The sequence below is a fragment of the Chiloscyllium punctatum genome, chromosome 4 (assembly GCF_047496795.1).
Source record: "Chiloscyllium punctatum isolate Juve2018m chromosome 4, sChiPun1.3, whole genome shotgun sequence".
Lineage (NCBI taxonomy): Eukaryota > Metazoa > Chordata > Chondrichthyes > Orectolobiformes > Hemiscylliidae > Chiloscyllium > Chiloscyllium punctatum.
In genome coordinates, this window is record NC_092742.1 from 42,750,874 (window position 1) to 42,774,838 (window position 23,965).

The 23,965-nt window shown below is 38.6% G+C and overlaps 1 protein-coding gene across 7 annotated transcripts in view; it reads right to left on the bottom strand.

Moving 5' to 3' along the window:
- The window catches only part of ppp2r5ca (protein phosphatase 2, regulatory subunit B', gamma a), a 179,917-nt gene that overhangs the window by 38,101 nt on the left and 117,851 nt on the right, over nt 1-23,965 (bottom strand). For 6 of the 7 annotated variants that reach the window (XM_072568494.1, XM_072568493.1, XM_072568492.1 and 3 more), the window contains 4 exons: nt 20,816-20,908; nt 13,186-13,316; nt 8,708-8,767; nt 66-174 (listed from right to left, as the gene is read on the bottom strand). In XM_072568494.1, the coding sequence (XP_072424595.1) occupies nt 66-174; nt 8,708-8,767; nt 13,186-13,316; nt 20,816-20,908 (393 nt within the window). The remainder of the gene's footprint in view (nt 1-65; nt 175-8,707; nt 8,768-13,185; nt 13,317-20,815; nt 20,909-23,965) is intronic. The other variant, XM_072568495.1, reaches the window with a different exon arrangement.

The following is a 23,965-nucleotide window of genomic DNA, read 5'->3' on the forward strand; positions in this document are numbered from 1 at the left end:
TCAAATTTCAACTTCACTTATTTTTTTAAAAGTCAAATTCCACAAATTATGAATTTAATATTTACCTGTGGATGATAGACACTGAGAGATTTTACTTTGTGGAGTGGCAACAATACTTTCAGCAAGAAAACTTTGTGCTCTTCTTTTAGTGGCAAGGCAAATCCATTAATTATGCTACAGCAAGAAGAAACAAACGTTAGCCAATGATGTACTCATACTACTTATCTACTTCAAATACTTGTAACAAAAACCGGCTTCTAGCAAATCTGCAGATGTGTTGAAGATCAGTTGTTACTAGGGCAGCCTTCCATAATTATGTACAATTAGTCACAGAACTTAATCTGCAGCTGGAGGGATTTTGGTTTAATAGTCACTAAGCTGGAGACTGTGTCATGTATGAAGGGAGAAATTACATGGATAGTGCTTCAGGAAGCAGTGAAACCCCTTAGGACAGGGTCATGTGATTTGGTCTGTGGTCTCTGCATTTGGAGGATGCAACTGCAAGTGGATTATGTATGGGGAACTGAGAAGACAGAAGTGGAGAAACCACAGTTCTTGTGATTATCAAAGATTTGAGGTTCCTGCAGCCTGTATGGACAAAAGCTAATGCTGCAGGGCAGATGAGTGAACTGACCATGGCACTATTGCAAAGGAAGCCAATTGGGCAACATTAATAGGAACACAGAGTGATAGGAGGAGACTGTAACAAGGGTAGTAGAATAATCATGGGAACTTGCATTTGCATATAAACTGGGAAAATTGTCTTCACACCAGTATAGTGAAGAAAGAATTCCTGAATGTGTATAAGACAGTATTCTGGAACCAGATAGAAAACAAGCTATTTTAGACCCAGTATTGAGTAACAGGATTTAGTTAATAACTTCAATGTGAAGGAATGAGTAATCATAATGTGATTAACATCAACTTTTGAGTTGTAGTGACCAAATTTTAAATAAGGGAAAAGTTGGTATAAGAGGCAAATGACTGTTGTAGACGATCATACATTATGAAGGTATGAAAGACAGGCAATGGCTAGCATTAAAAAAATTAATACATGACCTATAATTAATTTACATTCCTTTGAGATACAAAAATCCAGCAAGCGATCCTAACCATGGCTAACAGAGAAATTAAAGACTGTATTAGGGCAAAGGAAGAGTTTTATGAAGTTGCCAAGAAAACAGCACATCTGAGGATCGAGAACATATTAGAATTTAGTAAAGGATGCACATTAAATTGATAAAGAAAGAGAAAACAGAATATTAAAATAAAAAGTATCTTAAAGCTCAATGAGTTCTCTCATTTTTCTAAACTCCAGAAAGTACGGGCCTAAACTGCTCAATCTCTCTTCATGAGACAAAACCCTCCTTTCTGGAATCAATCCACTGAACCTCCTCTGAAGTGCCTCAATGCAACGATATCCCTCAAGTAAGGGGACTCAATACTCCAGGTGCAGCCTATACTTGCATACTAGTTTTCTGCACTTCATATTTCTCACTTTTTAACTATGACTGGCAATTTACAAAAATACGTAGCTGAATTTTCAATTAGAAGAAAAAAATCCTAAATTTGTTTTAGCAAGTTGAATTGTTCAACTGGTTCATTTACTTATTGTTCTGCCAAGCAATTTTCATTGATTATAGTTTTGTTTTACAGATCTGGTTCCTTTTTGACTTCTATATTCTTAAAAAAACCCTTCAATTCTGAATTTGAGCTAAATTAACAAAACGTGGCAGTAAAACAAAAGTGTGCAACAGGAAGTAATGACAAATAAAATATGTCAACACAGAATTTTATATACTTCTAGCACCTCTCTCATATTGAGCCAGACAGACCTAACTCATGGTAAAAGCAGGAGTAGGCTATTCAACTCCTCATTAGTCGTCTGCCATTCAGTATGATAATGGCTGATCATGGAGCTCAATACCCTAATCCTACCCACCTCTTGATCCCTTTAGCCACAAGAGCTATATCTACCTATTTCTTGAAATCACAATGCTTTGGCCTCAGCCACTTTCTGTCAGTGAATTCCACAGGCTCACAACTTTCTGAAGTAAAGATATTTCTCCTGAACTCACTCCCGAAAAGGTCTACCCCTTATCCTTAAACTATAATGCCTATTTCTAATCTGTCTATTCCTGTTAGAATTTTGTAGGTTTTTAATGAGATCCCCACTCATTCTTCTAAACACCAGTGAATACAATTCTATCTGACCCAATTTCTCCTGTACGTCAATCCTGCCTTCCTAGAAATCAATTCAGTAAACCTTCAGTGCACCCACTCTACTCCAAGACCATCTTTCCTCAGCTAAGGAGACCAAAACTGCATGCAATATTCCAGGTATGGCCTCACCAGTGCCCTGTATAATTGCAGCAAGACATCCTTATTCCTGAACTCGAATCCTCTTGCGATGAAGGTCAGCATGCAATTTGCCTTCTTTACTGCCCAATTCACCTGAGCGCTTACTTACGGTACATATCAATGTCTCTGCCTACCTCCCATAACCTTCAACGCTGAAGTCAAACAAAAAATCGGAGTTACTCAGCAATTAACATTCATTCAGTGACCCAGCCTACATTGTTCACTGGAAGATAGAATTCCAAACATGAACAATGCTCAGAAGAAACTGCACATCACCATCTGAAATAAGAGATTCCCAATCTGAAACTGGACCATCTAGTTCTGGAATCCCCATGAAAACATTCTCTCACTATTTACGTTGTCAAACCCCCTTAGAATCAGTAGGGTCACCTCGCCTGTAAACACCAATAAGGACTGATCCAACCTATTTAACATTTCATCATAAGTCATCATATTGCAGGAATACAAAGAACAGGAGCATAACAGCTGCAGGTGTTGAAACAGAACAAAGAAAAGGATAAAGATGAAATTGAAAGGGAGTTAGAAAAGATGTACAAATTGAGTGCAGAAAATTGCAGAGACTGGCAAAGCATAGAAATGAAAAAAGCAGAGGGAGGCAAACTGAAATGGGAATTTATTTATATTGAAAACAAAAAATATGCTATGGCCACAATCAAAAGATATGCAATTTTTATATGTACAAGTCATCTTGTTGCTAAAATTTTACTCTGCTTTTTTGTTTCCCTCTTGTATTTGTCCTACTTTGTCTTTTATTCTATTTTCCTTTCAGAAGACAGACAGATGCTTTGGGGTAGTCTGAGTTAGTGCTACAATACTGAATATTGCACTTGCATAAATTTCTCCAGGTCATATCAACAGGTTGTGTTCCAGTTGCACAAGGAATTTTGTCACAGCTTCTTGGTGAATGTCGGGGTGCATGGTGATTTAGAAGAGTCTAAATAGCAGGTTAGTAATGAAAACAAAGCAAATGGACTTCCAGACTGCTTGTCTGATGTAGTACAGGAAACTTGACAGAATGGCAAGCTGCATCAGCCATATGAATACCGAAATGCAGCAGAGCCATGAAGAAGGTGGATCCTTTAAGAGGCTTTAGGGAAATGCTGGCATGTCTATTTGGCTAGAGTCTATTGCTCAGAGGCCAAACTGAGAGTAGGATGGAATCAGAGGCAGAAACAACACTAAAGATAAAACACTAATTCATATTGGCTCAGAGTTGGAAATCAGGCAGATGTTTTAACATAAAGGGAGTAACCCAAGGAACAAGCAATATATTACAAAACAAAATTCCTTGAAATTAGGTGATTGCTAATGTTACACTCCTTCCTTATAATTAAGGACATCAAATATCAAACAATATGCCTAAAACCTCCCTCATCCATTAATTGTTGAGATAGTTATAAAAGATAATCTTTCCTGTACCTGTTTTGACATTAAAGAAATATTTTGCTAATTGGACATTTTTCTAAAACAGCAATTTGGCTCTTTTATGAATTGTTCTGAAGGCTTTCATCTTCAATAAAGCTTATGTTACTCATTCTTACTTAGGTATAAAAAGATGCCAAACTGATGCATGACTGAAATCTTCAGACGCTATGTGAGAATAATTATTAAGAATTTTGCACTATTGTCCATTTGCAAAACAAGTTAACATCCCATCATAGTGATAACAACATACATGGACTCTTCAATTATAAGTTAAGAAATCAAAGAGATATAAACAAAATCTGATGAGACACAAACTGATTTTTGGAATTACAATTGGGTGCTGTCACTTTTATTCTTTCAAACAGTCTTTTGCTTTCAGTTGTAGTGAAGTTCAATGCTTTAATTAATTTTCTTTATACTTACACAAGTTTGAGTGTCCAATTTATTTTTAACAAGGAAGCAAACACAAGCATATAATTTGGAAACAAAAACTATTTCAGAAAAGTCAGTGCAAAGCACCCAGCCGATCAAAAAAAAGGCTTATCATAAAATATATTCTGAATGGATTCTAATAATTCAACTCTTGGAAATAAGCTTTAAAGTTAGTACTTTCCTGTTAACATTTCACCATGTAGATCATTAGTCACTTTTGTTATAAAACTGTAGCTTGGAATATAGTAGAACATTACTTTTTCTAAATTGACTGTGTTCAAATATACATAGGATGCATCGCCCAGATGTAATATGCAATTACCCTGACCATTACTGTTTGTGTTATTGTCTGAGCACGTGTGGGAATTTGGAAATCATTCTCATTGGAAATAAAATTCAGAAACAGTATATGCAATTATCATAACATTTAGGTGACTGAATGGTTATGTTCCAGAAAATCGGAAAACTGCAAACATTACACCTCTATCTCAAGACAGGAGCGAGACAGAAATCAGAAACATAGGCAGTTAGTCTAAAATCTATCACTGGAAAAATACTAGAATTCATTTTTAAGGCATTTTAGAAAATCATATTTGAATCAGGCAGAGTCAGATGAAGGGCAAAGTGTGTGAGACTAATCAAAGTTTTTTGTGCAAGTCACAGTCAGGATGGACAAAGGGGTCCCTTTGAGGGCAATATTTTCCCTTTTGAGGGCAATCTAGAAAAATAAGGTTAGCTGTACACAGAAGGGGTCAGCCATTGGATAATTGTACTTGTAAAAATGAAAACACACTGACTGATGCTGATGAAAGGAATGTGGGGCTTATAGAGTTGGAAGCTATTCATTTGTAACGTCTCATTTCAAAATTAAATCAAACGTGAAAAAAGATGGAATTTCACCATTCTTCAATTGATTGAAAGAAATTCAACAGGCACAGATTAAAAGTAACGAGGAATACCATTTAAGAGGGAGATGAGGTGGAATTTTTCCTGACTGTAGTTGGCCTGTGGAATTCTGTTCCCCAGAGAGCAGTGGATTAATCTGCCAGATATATGAATCATCACTCAATTTATAGACCAGTGAGCCTTACTTCAGTTATTGGTAAAGTGTTGGAAAAGGTTATAAGAGATAGGATTTATAATCATCTAGAAAATAATTATTTGATTAGGGATAGTCAGCACGGTTTTGTGAAGGGTAGGTCGTGCCTCACAAACCTTATTGAGTTCTTTGAGAAGGTGACCAAACAGATAGATGAGAGTAAATCGGTTGAAGTGGTGAATATGGATTTCAGCAAGGTGTTCGATAAGATTCCCCACTGTAGGCTATTGTACAAAATGCGGAAGAATGGGATTGTGGGAGATATGGGAGTTTGGATCAGTAATTGGTTGGCTGAAAGAAGACAGAGGGTGGTGGTTGATGTGAAATGTTCAACCTGGAGTCCAGTTACTAGTGGTGTACCACAAGGTTCGGTGTTGGGTCCACTGCTGTTTGTCATTTTTGTAAACGACCTGATGAGGGCGTAGAAGGGTGGGTTACTAAGTTTGCAGATGACACTAAGGTCGGTGGAGTTGTCGATAGTGACGAAGGATGTTGTAGGTTACAGAGACATAGATAAGCTGCAGAACTGGGCTGAGAGGTGGCAAATGGAGTTTAATGCGAACAAGTGTGAGGTGATTCACTTTGGTCGGAGTAACCGGAATGCAAAGTACTGGGCTAATGGTAAGATTCTGTAGATGAGCAGAGAGATCACTGTGTCCAGGTACACAGATCCTTGAAAGTTGCCATCCAGGTTGACAGGGTTGTTAAGAAGGCATACAGCGTTTTAGCTTTCAAAGTTTGTGAGAAGATTTGTAGCTCGGGTGCTCGTTATTGTGGTTCTGTTCGCCGAGCTGGGAATGTGTGTTGCAGACGTTTCGTCCCCTGTCTAGGTGACATCCTCAGTGCTTGGGAGCCTCCTGCGAAGCGCTTCTGTGATGTTTCCTCCGGCATTTACAGTGATTTATATCTGCCGCTTCCGGTTGTCAGTTCCAGCTGTCCGCTGCAGTGGCCGGTATATTGGGTCCAGGTCGATGTGCTTATTGATTGAATCTGTGGATGAGTGCCATGCCTCTAGGAATTCCCTGGCTGTTCTCTGTTTGGCTTGTCCTATAATAGTGGTGTTGTCCCAGTCAAATTCATGTTGCTTGTCATCTGAGTGTATGGCTACTAAGGATAGCTGGTCGTGTCGATTCGTGGCTAGTTGGTGTTCATGGATGCGGATCGTTAGCGGTCTTTTGGTTGGTCCTATGTAGTGTTTTGTGCAGTCCTTGAATGGGATTTTGTACACTACACTGGTTTTGCTCATGCTGGGTATCGGGTCCTTTGTCCTGGTGAGTCGTTGTCTGAGAGTGGCTGTTGGTTTGTGTCCTGTTATGAGTCCTAGTGGTCGCAGTAGTCTGGCTGTCAGTTCGGAAATGCTCTTGATGTATGGTAGTGTGGCTAGTCCTTTGGGTTGCGGCATGTCCTTGTTCCGTTGTCTTTCTCTTAGGCATTTCTCTTAGCCACGAAACGACACGACCAGCTATCCTTAGTAGCCACACACTCAGATGACAAGCAACATGAATTCGACTGGGACAACACCACTATTATAGGACAAGCCAAACAGAGAACAGCCAGGGAATTCCTAGAGGCATGGCATTCATCCACAGATTCAAATGAATAAGCACATTGACCTGGACCCAATATACCGGCCACTGCAGCGGACAGCTGGAACTGACAACCGGAAGCGGCAGATACAAATCACTATAAATGCCGGAGGAAACATCACAGAAGCACTTCACAGGAGGCTCCCAAGCACGGAGGATGTCACCTAGACAGGGGACGAAAAGTCTGCAACACAAATTCCCAGCTCGGCGAACAGAACCACAACAGTGTTTTAGCTTTCATTAATCGAGGGATCGAGTTATGGAACCATGAGATTATGCTACAGCTGTACAAAACTCTGGTGCGGCCGCACTTGGAGTATTGTGTACAGTCCTGGTCACCGCATTATAAGGAGGATGTGGAAGCTTTGGAAAGGGTACAGAGGAGATTTACTAGGATGTTGCCTGGTATGGAGGGAAGGTCATATGAGGAAAGGCTGAGGGACTTGAGGCTGTTTTCGTTAGAGAGAAGAAGGTTGAGAGGTGACTTAATAGAGACATATAAGACAATCTGAGGGTTAGATAGGGTGGACAGGGAGAGCCTTTTTCCAAGTATGTTGACGGCAAGCACAAGGGGGCATAGCTTTAAATTGAGGGGTGATAGATATAGGACAGATGTCAGAGGTAGTTTCTTTACTCAAAGAGTAGGAAGGGTATGGAATGCTTTACCTGCAACGGTAGTAGATTTGTCAAGTTTAAGTACATTTAAGTCGTCATTGGACAAGCACATGGACGTACATGGAATAGTGTAGGTTAGATGGGCTTCAGATTGGTATGACAGGTCGGCGCAACATCGAGGGCCGAAGGGCCTGTACTGCGCTGTAATGTTCTATGTTGCAATTTACAACATCAAATCTCATCACTTTTTTGGGAAATGCAACTGAGACAGTGGGCATGGTTCCAGCTACAACCTGTCAACCAGTATTGTGTTTTTAATTATAGAGTATGCATAATTCACATGTATTGCTATTCTACCCTTCACTTAAAAAACATTTCATACATAGGTTGCATATAAAATTAAGAAAGTACTTAGAGAACTGGATGTTAGTATTCAATGTTCAATTCCTCACCCAAGGAATACAAAAATGGTATAAAATTCAACAGGAGCAAATTTTACTTCAGTTTCTATTTTCAACCATTTCAAGTGTATGTGCTTGCTCTTCAGTTTTAATTTTTTTTTCTCCCTTCCCCTTCTCAAGAAAGCATGTTTACATACTTTGAGATAGCTTTCTAAACTCTCATGTAAATTTTAATTTAGAAATATTTTATAAATCTCTCAGAATACATCCTCTAGTATTAAGCATCAACTTTACCATTTTAAAGATGTTAAAATCACTTGTATTTCCTGTGACTTTCATCCTTCTTGACTACCTCTGCATGAAATATAATGCAGTTACTTGCTGTTTTAACTGATTTGTAATGCTTTAAAGATCTTATCTACATTTAAGTGCAGAATACAGGTCAATATCTTTTTTTAATATAAACACCTACTGGAATAATAAACCTCACCAGAAGCACATATATACTTAAATGCATTACCACATGGGAGCAAAACAAGTACATGCAACCTAGTTACATTTCCTTTTGATACACCACAGACCTATTTTTAAATATTATACTCAAACAAACTGTGATCACATGCACACTCTCTTCTGGTAGTTATGGTGATCATCATCAATACTTTAATATACTTATGTTTTTTCAAAGAACATTGAGTTAATGTCAATTGTCATTTTTAAATTTCAGAATAACTCCATATTACTTAAAGAAAATAGCAATTACTCACCTTCCCAAAATTTCCAACAATTCTGCTATACCATTGTGATGCTCAGTTTCATAAATAAACCTAGGACCAATGAATTATAATATATTCAGAAGAGAATCAAACTTAATCCTATTAACTAAACATTCAAGCCAGAACAGCAACAGAGAATTATACAATTTATAAATTATACTCACACATAAAGTTTATTCTAGAAATTAAGTTCAGAGGTCCAATTTCACCATGCAAGTAGGGAAACTGAAATTAATTATTATTTGAATGGGAAGTCAACCAGTTGTGAAGATGATCAACTTATAATAATATAATACCTTTAACATATTGGAACATGCCAAGGTATTCTCTACAGGACATGAGAAATATAACACTGAGTTACATTATGAGTAGAATCTTGCTGATGCATCACTCATTTATACCTCTCAATCGTCGATTCTCTTCACTCTCAAATGCCTGTCTAGCTTTCACATAAACGAATCTATATTATTTACTTCAACCACAGGCTGGAACTTTTTTCCACTGGAGCATAGGAGATTGAGAGGTGACCTGATAGACGTTTATAACATAATGAGAGGTATAGATAGTGTTGATGGCAATTGTCTTTTCCCTAAGATGGGCAATTTCAAGACTTGGGGGTACATTTTTTTGGGAGAGAGAAGAGATTTAAATAAAGACACAAGGCAAATTTTGTTTTAACCAGAGGATGGTTCGTGTGTGGAATGAATTTCCTCAGGAAGTGGCGGATGCGGGTACAATTACAATGTTTAGAAGACATTTAGATGGATATACAAATGTTTGGAGGGATATGGGCCAGGACTAGGCAGATGGGACTAGTTTAGTTTGGGATTACGTTTGCCATAGACTAGTTGGACCGAAGGGTCTGTTTACGTGCTCCATGACATTTCCTGTGGTAGCAAGTTCCACTCTCACTATCTTTGGGTTGAGAAATTTCTTCTGCATTTGCAGTTGGATTGCTTGGCAACTCTTGGGCAGCATGGAGGCACAGTGGTTAGCACTGCTGCCTCACAGCACTAGGGACCCAGGCCCTTGGACAAATGTCCATGTGGAGCCTGCATATTCTCCCAACGTCTGCGTGGGTTTTTTCCCCACAGTCTAAAGATATTCAGGTTAATTGGATTGGCCATGCTCAGTTGTCCACAGTGTCCAGGTTAGGTGGGTTAGCCATGGGAAATATAAGGCAATGGGATAGGTCTGAGTGGGATGCTCTTCAAAGGATCAGTGCAGACTTGATGGACCAAATGGCCTCTTTCTGCACTTTAGGTATTCAGTGAGTCTATGAAACTCTTAATACTGATAGCCTCTAATCACCACAAGAAATATACAGTCTATCAAATCTTTTAAGATATCTACTAAGAAAAACTAAGGGAAAACGCCTGTTGATCCATGACCAACCACACTTAAATGTTAGAACAGCGTTCTCTCATATTGTTTCTAATCTGAAGAACACAAGGTCACAGAATGCATGCCAGGTTAAGGACTTCAAACTTTGCCACTAAGGGCACCTTTATTGTACCAGCACAGAATCCAGAGGGGTAGGGTTCACAGAACGAACCTGAGGTAACCAACATATGTGCCCACGTACTGTTAAACACATTGGATAGCACTATCAGAAATGGATTCAGTGCAAAACTACAAGATAAAACCCGGTCTCCACTGTATGGTGGCATTACCACTAAGTGGGATAGCGCAAAGAAAAATTTACATCTGAAATTAGGTACAAACAGCTGTAGGTGAACCAAATACGGCCACATCCTGACTTGCTACATTCCTGAATCCTTGATTACAATCCAAGCTAGAAGACCAACAATGGTTCAATGTAAAGTGTAAGAAAATCTACCAGGAGCAGTACCATCATAACAGCCTTGAATCCAAGCACTTTAAATGAGGAAGCAGAATATCAGTAAAGGAAGGAAGATAAAGGAAGCAAATCCTAACTTTGGGTTCTACTATCTCATGGAATGTCCTACTGCATGTGTTCAAAGATCTGAAGATTTGGAATTGACTAGTTCTGTGCCATGGAGATACATGGCAGAGACTTGCATCCGAGCAGATGCGATTCTCAAATTGAGGAAGAGCTGATGATGCAGAGCTTCGTACTACATATAACTTAAAATAAGATATTATACAGTGCAACATGCACATCAAACACCAGAAGTTATAGCCTATATAAACATCTAAATGGTTCTGCAACCAACAGATCAGAGGAAAATTCTATTGCTATCACATCACAATCAAGAGAAAGCTTCATGAACATTCTCAGTCAGTGTGGAGCCCAGGATGCAATTCAATATAGAGGGCTGAAGTGCTTGCATCTAGCTTTGAATAGATGATCCTACTGTTTCCTTTCAATAGTTCCATTATAAATATTACATATATTGACTTAATTAGTTTACTAAATTTTACATTAAGTAACTTACTGCACTGAAAACTGCAAAAGACTCAAAATCCCATCTAAAATGTTGAAGATGTAGATAAAAGTAGCCACTCTCCCAGTCAAGCTGCTCTGATACAACTATGACATAATGCTTAAGATTGCCTAGGTATGTCCGAGATCCACGTTTGTGTGTTAGATAAAAAAACTGCATAATTGTCAGCACATCAGCCTTCTCAATCAGTAAAGCAATGCAAGTCATCAATAATGCTGTCAAATTAACTATAGTCACCAATATCCTGCTTGATTCTCAGATTAAGTTCTGCTTGAATCATTCTATTTCAAATCTTATCAAATCTTAACATAGACATGACACGAGCTGGATGGAGGAATGTTATTTGACCAAGTATGTCAAACAAAAGCAAAATCAAAGAGGACTAGATTCTTACTGATGATCACTAGTTGGCAGAGGACAGTCATCCATAGCCTCAGCACAATTATGCACAAATTCCTCAGATAAGTGTGCATCCAATCAATTCATTTGTTTCATTAGATGATTTTTAAATCCAAAATAAAGCTGATTTCATAATGTTTAGCACCAATCACAAATTTCCAATAGCAAACCATTTTTGCCAGGAATCATAGAATCCCTACAGTTCAGGTAGAGGTCATTTGGCTCAGAGTCTGCACTCGCCCTCTGAACAACATCCCACCCTATTCCCATAACTCCACATTAACCATGGCTAATTCACCAAACCAACACATCCCTAAATTCTACAAGACAATTTTGCATGGTCAACTCACCTAACCTGAACTATGGGAGGAAACTTGAGCACCTGGCAGAAACCAAAACAGAGGGGGAATGTGAAAACTTCACACATACAGTCACCCAAGGCTGGAATTGAACCCAGGTCCATGGTACTGAGAGGCAGCAGAGCCACTGTACTACCACTAGATGGAATTCTGAGTTGGGCTGATGAACAGCAAGTAAACATTTTCAGCACAAGTAATAGAGAAAGTCCGAATGTATCTTCATGATTTTCAATGGTATCAACACCTTGGACCCCTCAGAAATCAGAAACCAAACCAGTCTTGTCATGTCATTATGATGTAACAAGAGCAACATTACAATAATTCACCTTTACATTTCTAAAAATCGCTCCACATCTACAACACCACTTAGGAAAGTGATGGAATATCTGTCGCTCATCTGGCTAACATCAGCTGCAACACTACTCAAAATGAGCAATATCATACAACACAGTACTGTTTGTTTGTTCAACGCCTCCCACTACTGGCACTTTGTAGCGGCATTATACGTGATGAACAGGTGGCACCTCTCTCTCTCCCATAATCTCCACAATTGGATTATAAAAGTGATAATGCAGCAAGAATATTATCACCATTAAGTCACATTCAACTAGTATATCTACTGCTGCTAATTAACATCCAAAAATACTCTACCCACCCCTGTGGATCCCAGAATACTCTATCCACCACCATCATAGGACAAAACCCACCACGACCTCTGCAGTGTAATTACAGATGGATAATAATTGCGGTCATGCATAGTCCACATCCCAAGATTAAAAACGAAAGTTAGATTATACTGTGTGTGCTTTATTCAATTCTGCAAAATGCAAAGGAGCTTTAAAGCAGAGAAAGAAAATCAGAAGAGACAAGTTGATTTATAATGTTGGACAATTGTGGCATCAGAAAACAATGGGCTTTAGAGTCTTGAAAGCTGACCATATTAGGAGGTATATAATAAGTTCAGAGAAAAATCTTTTAGGCTGAAACACTTGCAGGAGGAGCTCATTTCAGACTACAACCACTAGCAAGTTTCTGTTCAGAGTAATAAAGACATGAAAATTCTGGGATTGTTCAATGAACAGTTGAATTTTCTGATGACAGGAAAAGGAATGCCACATAGCTTACATGCCCAGAAATGTCCAAAGATGGGTGGAACACATATGTTTTAACCTCTTAAGCATTCGAACAAATTGGGATTCTGATTTTAAAGATTATCAACTAGTTGCCCAATTACTAATTAAAAATATGGAATACAAATTTACACAAGTTTTCAGTCACACACCTATAAAATATATTATTGATTTGTTTTCTGATATAAGCCCTTAGGCCCAAGAATTTTCCATAGATACGATGCAGAGTTGTTTTCAAGAAGTCTCGTTCACGTGGATCTTCACTGTCAAATAATTCTAATAGCTGTTGAAAAGAAAAAGTTAAAGTTAGATTGAAAGTTTATATATACATATGCACAATCCTGGCTAGGTAAGAACTATAACTTTCATTGGTTGAAAATGTTTGACAATTATAAACAGTTCAGAATATCTTGGTTTTGGAGGCAGTTTGTGGCCACCTTTCAGAAGACTTGTCATTCTCTTCAAATTATTCATAATATTTTTTTCCTTACTAACACCAAACTACACAGCCAACAAATCTAACCTGTCAAAGGTTGTACAATTGATGCAAATTCATCAGGTTGATCATATTCATGCAAATATTTAATTAAACAAAAAAATGAAACTCGGGGTTCCTATTGGGCAGTGGTCGCATTCCTGACTCTTGGATGCTGCCTGAACTGCTGTGCTCTTCCAGCACCACTATTCCAGAATCTGGTTTCCAGCATCTGCAGTCATTGTTTTTACCTCTGGGCCAAACAGCCTGGGTTCAAATCCCAGCTGCTTCAGAGGTATGTTGCAATATCTGTACAGGTTGAGGGTGTCAAGTTCTAATGAGGGAAGGAATAAAATGATAAGGGAGATAACTCAATGGCTGAAGAAGTGGTGCAATGTGCAGGGATTCAGTTTCTTGGATCATTGGGATCTCTTCTGGGACAGAAAAGACCTGTTCAAAAAGGACCACTATCCTGGCGGGGAGGTTTGAGAGTTCTATTTTGGGAGGATGGGGGCTTCATATTTAACAATGAAAATAGAAAGATAGATGAGGGTAGTTCTGAATTAGAAAAAGACCGAGTTAATTAGCAAAGACAGACAAGAGCTAGTCAGAGAACAAAGTAACTTTGAAGAATTAATCTGCATTTATTTCAATACAAGAGATCTTAGAGGTAAGGCTGATGAACTCAGGGCTTGTATAGGAACTTGAGACCGGGACTTCATAGCTATTGTGCAAACTTCATTGAAGGAAGGACAGAACAACTAGCAGCACAACCTTCCAGGTTTTAGGTAAAATATGAAGGACGGAAAGTTGGTGGGAGTGTGGAGTGGCAGTTTTGAAAAAAGAAAACTTTACGTAATTACAGGACATATTTCTCAGGGATCATTTCATGGATTGAAATTAGAAATGAAAGGGATGATCACCTTGATAGGATTTGACTATCGGAGGAGCCTGTAGTACGATAGAAATTGAGACGCAAACATGTAGAGAGACCTCAAATATATTTAAGAATAATAAAGGTTGTAATAGTAGGGGGTTTTAATTTTCCAAACAATAACTGCCATAGTGTTAAAGGTTTGGATGGTGAAGAATTTGTTAAATCCATTCAAGAAAATTTTCTTTATCAATATGTAAATATTCCTCCTCTTGGGAAATAAGGCAAAGCAAGTGACTGAAGTGTTAATGGGGGAACAGTTTGGGACTAATGATCATATTACTAGTAGTTTTAAAAGAGTTATGAAAAAGAATAAGTCATTTATAAAAGTTCTTAATTGGAATAAGGCAAATTTTAAGGGTATGAAACAAGAATTTTCAAAAATTGATTGGAGTAGATTGTTCACAAGTAAAGGAACAACTGACGAGTGGGAGGCTTTCAAAATTGTGATAACTAGAGTTCAGAAGCATTATGTTCCTGTTAGAGTGAAAGGCAAGGCTGGTAAGATTAGGGAACAATGGATGAATATTAGATATACAGTTGAGATCAGTTGAATCTCTTGAAGAGTATAGAGTGTGTAGAGGTATTGTTAAGGAGGACATCAGGAAGGCAAAGAGGAGATATGAGATAGCCTTGGTGGATAAGGTTAAAAAGAATCCAAAAAGATTCTGTAAATACATTAAGAGCAAGATAGCAACTAGAGAGAGAGTCGGATCCCTTAAAGATCAACAACATTGTCTTTGTGTTGAACCTCAGAAAATGGGAGAGATATTAAATGAATATTTTGAGCCAGTTTTTACTGCTGAGAAAGAAACGGAGGCTAGACATCTCGGGGAAATAAATACTGATCTTTTAAAAACAGTTCACATTATGGAAGAGGTAGTGCTGGAGCTCTTGGAAAACATCTCCAGGACCTGATCAAGTGTATCCCAGAACGCTGTGGGAAGTTAGGGAGCAAATTGCAGGGCCCCAACAGAAATATTTTACCATCTATAAACATGGGTGAAGTACTGGAAGGTGGCTAATGCTGTGTCATTGTTTAAGTCTGTGAGGAGGAGCCTGGAAACTATAGACAGGCGAGTCTGGTATCAGCGGTGGGTAAGTTGTTAGAGGAGATTCCAAAAGATATAATTTATACGCATTTGGAGAGAAACGGACTTGTTTGGGAATACGGTCAGTGGGAACTGATTGGACTGAAGGGCCTGTTTCCACGCTGCATGACTACAAAAGCATAAAGTAAAATCTAAATAAAGGTAACTTAAGAGTAGAACAGTACCAAAAAACCTCATGCTATTTGGGCACTATGCTTTCGACATGCTGGATATTCTTATGAGGAGAAGCTGGCATTTGATTTGCTTGCATTTAAGAGGTGAACTGTAGGTTTTAAAATGCTCCAATAATTGCAAACCAGAGTAGAGAATAGAAGGGCATTACTTATTCACAGAGTTGTGGCTGTACTATGGATCCAAACAAGAGGTTAATGCTAGGTCAATGAACTCCTTTAAATAATAAATAGCACTGAATGCAAAATTAAGCTCAAGTTCCAGCTTTGGAGGCAGATCAACTATTTTATTGTACAGAATCCAGTCTTGAGCACTTGGATAAGCGTATTCTAGTGTTAACAGATGCTGATGACATTTCTAGAAATGTCTTAACTTTGACTCCAACAAATTACCAGTTTACGACACAGATCAATCATATTCATTGAAAATTTAAATAGGTGCCTAGGTATTAACAATGGAACTGGGGTGGCGAGGTCAAGCTTCCTCCTCCCTCCAAACAATAACCTGGGTTTATGTTTAGCCTAGGCCCTAAAACAACAATCTTGTCACTAAGTAGAGTAACAATTTAAATTGTTACTGGTCTGATCATGTGAGATGCCATAGTTAATTAAATGCAAGAAATTAAATTCTTAATCCCAATTTAAAAGGAAGTATGAAATCTAGAGCAAGGACACAGTGGCACAACGGTAATGTTGTTTGACGAATAACCTAAAATCACAGGTTAATGTTTTAGGCACACGGGTTCAAATCCTCTTATGGAAAACTGCGAAATTTGAATTCAGTAAACATTTGGAGTAGGGAGACGTTGTACTGGTGACCATGTAACCATTGTCGATTGCTGTAAAAATCCAAGTGGATCACTAATGTCCTTTATGGAAGGAAATCTTACACCCTTACCTGGTCTGGCTGACACATGACTTAACCACCGCCTGGGCGGTTAGGAATGGGTAATAAATGCTGGTGGAACCAGCGATGCCCATATCCCATAGATGAATAAAAGTAATTCTATTTGATATTGTGAAAACTAAGCCTTCTCTCGCCAACTCAATTAAATCTTGAAGAAGGGGAATTTCCTTGCCAGGCATTGCTAATAACAACTTCAAAACTATTTAAAGGTCATCTGCTGCACAGATGCCCAGTAAATCCACCCAGAAATCCACAACACCAGGCCAGCTTCCCAAGGAATCGAAAATACCAACCCTGTTCCGAAAACACTAGCACAACAGCCTTTTCCTCCTTGACTTGAAAATGAGAACCTACCAGCCTTATCACGAATTTGAAAGCACACATAATACAAAACTACAGACATATAGACAGACATGAAAGAAAACCAGTTCAAAACTTTAGAGTACCCCTACGTTTGCTACAAACTTTGCTTTCCTTAAACACCCATAAGTGAGGATCAAACAAGAAATGCAACTATCCCTTGCCCATTCTGCTCTCATTATATTGCCCAATCATAGAACCTTTTAAATCACCCATAATTAAGAATTACCTAAAACATTGCACCAAAACAAATTATTTGGCTCAGGCCAGCTTTTACATTGTTCACAAACTTCCAACCACAAGGATTTGCATACATAATTAAGCAAAGATCCCAATGCTGGTATTACATCTGTAATGAGGTACACAATTAATCACAAATCTGGCCTCAAAGCTTGACAATTGCTCTGGACAAGTTCCCCAACCATATTCATCTGAGGAATCAACATAAGCACAACTTATCATGTTAAACTCAATGTTCATAAAAGAAAATAGTTGGCATCATCACAGGAAGATTGATTCTAATTCTGAACTCTAGGAAATTCTGCAACAGTGTCAGAATCTAACACTTTTCTGAAATTATGGCGGTCTAAACAAGTAATGTATAAAGCTTCTATGCAGAATCAGATCAATTCTGAGATTAATTGCATAGCACACAGGTATGATGAGGAGGCAGTGGTGTAGTGGTAATGTCAATAGACTAGCAATCTGGAGTTCCAGATTAATACTCTGGGTCTAAAAGTTTGAATTTCACATGATGGATGGCAAACTGTTAATTGAATAAATGAAAACTGAGAATTAAAAGCTGGTATAATAATGCCTGTACAGCCTAGATTGCTAAGACAGGGAACAAATTGTGGAGCCGTTGACAGAAATTTTCCCGCTCTACAGGGATAGTCCCAAGGAGTGGAGGATTGCAAATGTGACTTAAATTATTTAAGAAAGGGTAAAGGGATAACCCAGACCTGTCAGCTTGACATCAACAGTGGGAAAACTGATGGAAGCTGAAACACGGTTAAGGTAAATGTACATGGAGAAAAGTTAATACGAGACAGTAAACATTGCTTTGTCAGGGGCAGGTCATGTCTGACAAATTTAATTCAGTTTTTTGACAAGGTGACACAGGTAATGGATGAGGACAGTGCTGTTGATGTTGTATTTTTGGATTTTCAAGAAAGCATTTAATATGTGCCAAATAACAGGTTGGTTAGCAAATTAGAAATGTTTGAGATTGAGGGGTCTTTGGCAGTATGGATTAAAAGCTGGCTAACAGACAGGTAACATAGGGTCGGCATAAATGGGCATTTCTCCAAACAGCGATGAGCTGAAGGTGGCATTCCCAAGTGATCAATGTTAGGATCTTTGTTTTTCTGATTTATATTAACAAAAATGTCCAAATTTACAGATATTACTAAGATAAGGCGAACAGTCAAATATGAGGATGATGCTGATCAATTTCAGAACGACATCGACAAGTTGGTTATCAGGGCAGACACCTGGCAGATGAATTTCAATTTTTATTTATTTGTAGCATGTGGGCATCACTGGCTGGCCAGCCTTTATTGTCTAACCCTAATTGTTCTCGAGGAAGTGGCAGCGAACTGCCTTCTTGAACAACTGCAGTCCACCCACTGAGAATGCAGAGAAATGCGAGGCAATGCATTTTGGTAGAAGAAATATGGAGAAAGTGAGGACTGCAGATGCTGGAGATCAGAGCTGAAAAAATGTGTTGCTGGAAAAGCGCAGCAGGTCAGGCAGCATCCAAGGAACAGGCGAATCGACGTTTCGGGCAGAAGCCCTTCTTCCTCCTGAAGAAGGGCTTATGCCCGAAACATTGATTCTCCTGCTCCCTTGGATGCTGCCTGACTTGCTGCGCTTTTCCAGCAACACATTTTTCAGCAGAAGAAATATAGACAGACAATACAACTTTGAAGGGAGTACAGCAGCAGAGGGACCTCAGGTTTCATGTGCATTCTTCTCTGATGGTGAAAACTGAAAGCACTGCAGATGCTGTAAATCAGAAGCAAAAACAGAAGTTGCTGGAAAAGCTCAGCAGATCCGACAGCATTTGTGAAAGGACATCAAAGTTAATGTTTCGGGTCCAGTGACCCTTCCTCAGTCCCTTCCGCATTACTGAGGAAGGATCACTGGACCAGAAACGTTTACTTTGATTTCTCTTCACAGATGCAGCCAGACCAGCTGAGCTTTCCCAGCAACTTCTGTTTGTTTTTTTCTCTAATGATGGCAAGGAAAGTTGAAACAGTTGCGAAGGAGGCTTTTACAGGATAGGATCTTTAGGTTTATAAATGGGGGCTTATTCAGTAACAAAGCTAGGAAGTGACGCTACACTTTTACAAATCACTGGTCAGACCATATTTGGAGTAGTGTGTTCAGTTATGCATACCTTATTTAAGGAGGGGTGAAGAGACTAAGGAAGTTTACTAGAATGATACTAGGAATGAGAGATTTTAGATAGAAGATTAGAGAAATTGGTTTATTTGCCTTGGAACAAAGAATATTAAGAGCTAACCTAATTGAGGTTTTCAAAACTATGAACAATTTTGACAAGATAAAAAAGGATATTCTGTTTCCACTAGTTGGCACATCATTAACTAGGGGTCACGATTTCAAGACCATCAGCAAGATTAAGATAAGGAGAAACTTCTTAGAGCTGTTAGAATTTGGAATGCGCAGCCTGGGAGAATAGTGGAATGGACTCCATAGGAGGTTCAAAAGAGAGCTAGGGATATATTTGAAAATGATGAAGTTGGAGCGCTACAGAGATAGGGCTGGAAAGTGGGATCAGCTGGGTAGCTTTTTCAGCAACTGGTACAGACAGGATGGATTAAATGGTCTCCTTCTGTCCCACAAAGTTTATGGTTCTATGGTTGACTTTTGACAGTCCTTTGAAATGGCCCAGCAAGTCTCTCAGTCTAAGGGCAATAGGAGGTGAAGTACATGAATCACATTACACGAATGAAAAAAAACTTCTGCAGTCCTATAGTAAAGGACCTGCATAGTTTTTGATCTTAACAGTTCTACAGCTGCAACCCCTTTTCCAAGCCCTAAGTATCCAGTGACCAGGCTTGGATCTTGGCTTTCCCATCATGCATCCATATAAGTAATACATATAAAAGAACTAAAGAATGCTAACCACTCTCTGCCCAAGATACATAAATGTGCTCAAATACTGTGAAATCTCTATTATAACATCCTGCTGTGATGCAAGCTCTTAAACTAGGTAAACTTCCAGTGAATATGTTCTGATTCGAGAATTTGGAGACAGATGTGTCTCTCCTAGTGTCCTTTCTGTTGTTCCCCTTCAAATACTAGCATAAACAAATGAATTAGTAGCTGTTTATGGGTTGGTCATGTTCAAAACAGCTGACACAATGGCCAATATAATGACTACCACATTCAAAATAATTCATGGAATACTAATCGTTTTAAGGTAACTGAAACAGCACCCCATCATGACCTCACAAGGTGTGAAAGAATTTCTCAATGAATAAACCACTTTCACCAGTATTCAGGTAGGCAAACAATATCAGATCACTTTATAAGCTTTGCACTCCATTCCAAAAATAGAGAATGAAGCCAAAATTTAACCAGTATATTCTATGCATCACGTCTGCTGTCAACAACTGCTGTGAAAGATCTAACTTAATGTGATCAGTTTGAATAACCAGAAGGTCGCCAAAGAGTTGAAAATGCAAAGGAAGGAAGGCACTGCCACCTACATTGCAGAATTATAGGCATACTTTAAAATTGTTTTAGAATGGAAAAATTGAAAATGGCTTTATCAAGTAGCTGGGTATTTCTCTTACCTGCATTACAAATTTCTGGTCAATGTACTTCTTTGCTATATTGGGTTGAAAATCAGGAGACTCTAAAAACCTCAAGAAAAATTCATACACCAACTAAAGAAAGAAAATTTTAAGAAAGTTTATTAACATTAACAGATTATCAAGATAAAATTACATTGCTTAAACAGATAATTTTTAAAAAGTCATGTTCTAATTTTAACGCACTTTTGGTTATATACCATTCCAGCTGAGCTGCAATATGATATGATTTGGAGATGCCGGTGTTGGACTGGGGTGTACAAAGTTAAAAATCACACAACACCAGGTTATAGTCCAACAGGTTTAATTGGAAGCACACTAGCTTTCGGAGCGAAGCTCCTTCATCAGGTGATTGTGTGATTTTCAACTTTGCAATATGCTAAGCTGGCTTGTAGGACATGTACAAATTACTTATAGCAATCTGTCCACTATCTTTACCCCTCCATGGTTGGGAAGTGCTCGATTTCCAGCTGTTGAATCTGCAGTAACTACATAAAAATAACTCTTTAAAAAAAAAATAGCACTTTGTGTGGATAAATTGCTTCATGCCAAGACCAGAAGAGGCAGTACCCTTAGGCTTTTTATCCACATTCCAAGAACACCTCACTCTCAGGTGGTGTTTCAACTGGAATACAAATAACCTACTCAGCAATTAATTGCACAATTGTTTTTGTTTTTCCAGATTTGTACAGGCCTATAGCTTCTTATTACCAATTGCCAGTGCTCAGGTAGTAATTGCATATTAGTGGTACAATGCTAATTTGTAGTAAGCAATTCATGCTGGTTGTTCCATGCAGATTTTTTTTAAAAGATCAAAACACAAAAGTCTAGTGTGGAATCATACATGGCAAAACAAATTAAAAATGTTATGCAGAATTTTGGAACTATTTTCTACTTGTATCGGGAAGGGTTTTGCTTTGAGACATACAAGCCTTTCAATATGGTTCTAAGGTAGGACCTAGTTTGAATAGCACAGCCAAGGTAATTGGGCATCTCGAATCTGGTGACCAATAGAAAAGACACAGAAATAAACAGGAGGAGAATGGAGAAAGAGGGTGAACTAGAGTGTGCATTCCTTGTCAAATCAGGTATAGAAAGATGCAAGAAGATTGGATAGACAGAAGGGAAAAAAAAGGCAGAAACATTTTAGATTTGACATTTGTATACTGTCCAAAATAAATAACAAACTGAAGCAATCAAACTTATCAATTGATTATTTTCCAAGCAAGACATGTTACTGGCTATCATAAAGTTTACTTGCATTGTTAAATACTAGGTTACTTAACTTTGTGACATGTTTAGTGGACAATTAACATGCAAATCAACTACTTGACAAAGTAGTGGCAGCACCTTTGGATCGGATGGCCTGGGTTCAAATTCCACATGACCTGTAGATGTGTTACAACATGTCCAAACAGGTTATTGTAATAATTAGTGGTGTGGCACAAATTGGCCAGCATCTTGTGGTAATTCTTAATTCACTGGACATTTCTTTTTCACATATTACTGACTCATTTGCATGTTAATTGTATATGTTGCTCAGACTCTCTTTTCCCACAAAATCTAGTCTATTGTATATTGCAGATTCATTTATTTATACAATGGATTTAGGTGATGCTGACAGGGCTAGCGTTTATTGCACATCCCTCTTTGGCTTCAGAAGGTAGTGGTGATCTGCTGTCTTGAACCACTACAATCCATTTGGTGTAGATACACCATAATGCTGGTAATGAGGGAGTTCCAGATTCCAACTCACTGACACCAAAGAAATGGTAACATATTTCCAAGTCAGATGGCAAGTACATAAGAGGGGAATTTGGAGGTTATGGCACTCCCAAGTATTTTCCATCCTTGCTCTTCTATCTCTGTTAACCTTTCCCATTCATATACTTTTCCAAATGTCTTTTAAATAGTGTAATTGTGCCCACACCCACCACTTCCTCAGGAAATTCATTCCACACTTGAACCATCTTCTGTGTGAAAATCTGGGCAACTGCAGAGTAATTCCATCACATTCTTGACTTTTGTCTTGTAGACAGGCTTTGACAAATCGAAAAGTTAAGTCACTCACTAGTGTCTGACCTGGTCTTGCAGTGTAAGTATTTATATGGCTAGGCCAGTTCAGTTTTTAGTCAATGGTAATCCAAGTAGGTTGACAGTGGGAGAGTCACTGATGTTTGAATGTCAGTGGGAGGTGTTAAGAGGTGGTGGTGGTTGGATTCTTCTGTTAGAGGTGGTCATGGCTTGGACTTGCTTGGCATGACAGTTACTTAACATTTGCCAGCTCAAAACTGGATATTGTCCAATTTTTTATGATCAGGACTGCTTCAATATCTGAGGAGTTATGAATGGTGCTAAATGTTGAGCAGTCACCAGTGAACAGTTCCACTTCTGACCTTATAATAGAGGAAAAGGCATTGACGAAACAGCTGAGATGACTGGTCTCAAACAACCTCACCATCTTCTTTTGTGCCAAGTATGACTTAAACTGCAGCTCCCCTACTCCCAGTGCCTCCAGTTTTGCTGGGACTCCTTGATGCCACAGTCACCTTTGAAATGCCACCTTTGAAATTCAACTCTCTTGTTTGAACCCAGGGCATAATGAGGCCAGGAGCTTGGCTCTATCAGAACCCAAACTGTCTGTCCGCAATCTGAACTATCAGTGTGACCTGAGCGTACTGTTGATGAGATCTTCCATCACTTTACTGTGCACCTTGCCTATGTCGCTCTCATAGATCCTTCAAACACAGCTCAACCTTTACCACCCAGTCACTTAACCAGTTTCTGAACCTGATTTCTTTGAAATAAGCCACTCATTTAAATGTCTGTCCTAAGGCACTTGCTGCTTTTACTGGAAATCAAGTGGCATTGGAGAAGTAGCTGAGCAAAGATTCATGGACATAGGAGATGGGGGTTTATTGCTTTAATTACTGGGAAAATCTAGTTTTAAGATGAATGGAGACATTGTACTATTTGATGTCAAGCAACGTTTTCTGGATTTAAAGAGTTTTATTTTACAGACCCAGTAGTCAGAGTAAAGAAGAAACTCAAAGTTGTTGTCTGTCTTGTGAAATTTTATTCTCTATAGTAGCGTCAGGGAATCTGATGGTTTCTAAATGCTAGTTTTCCAGT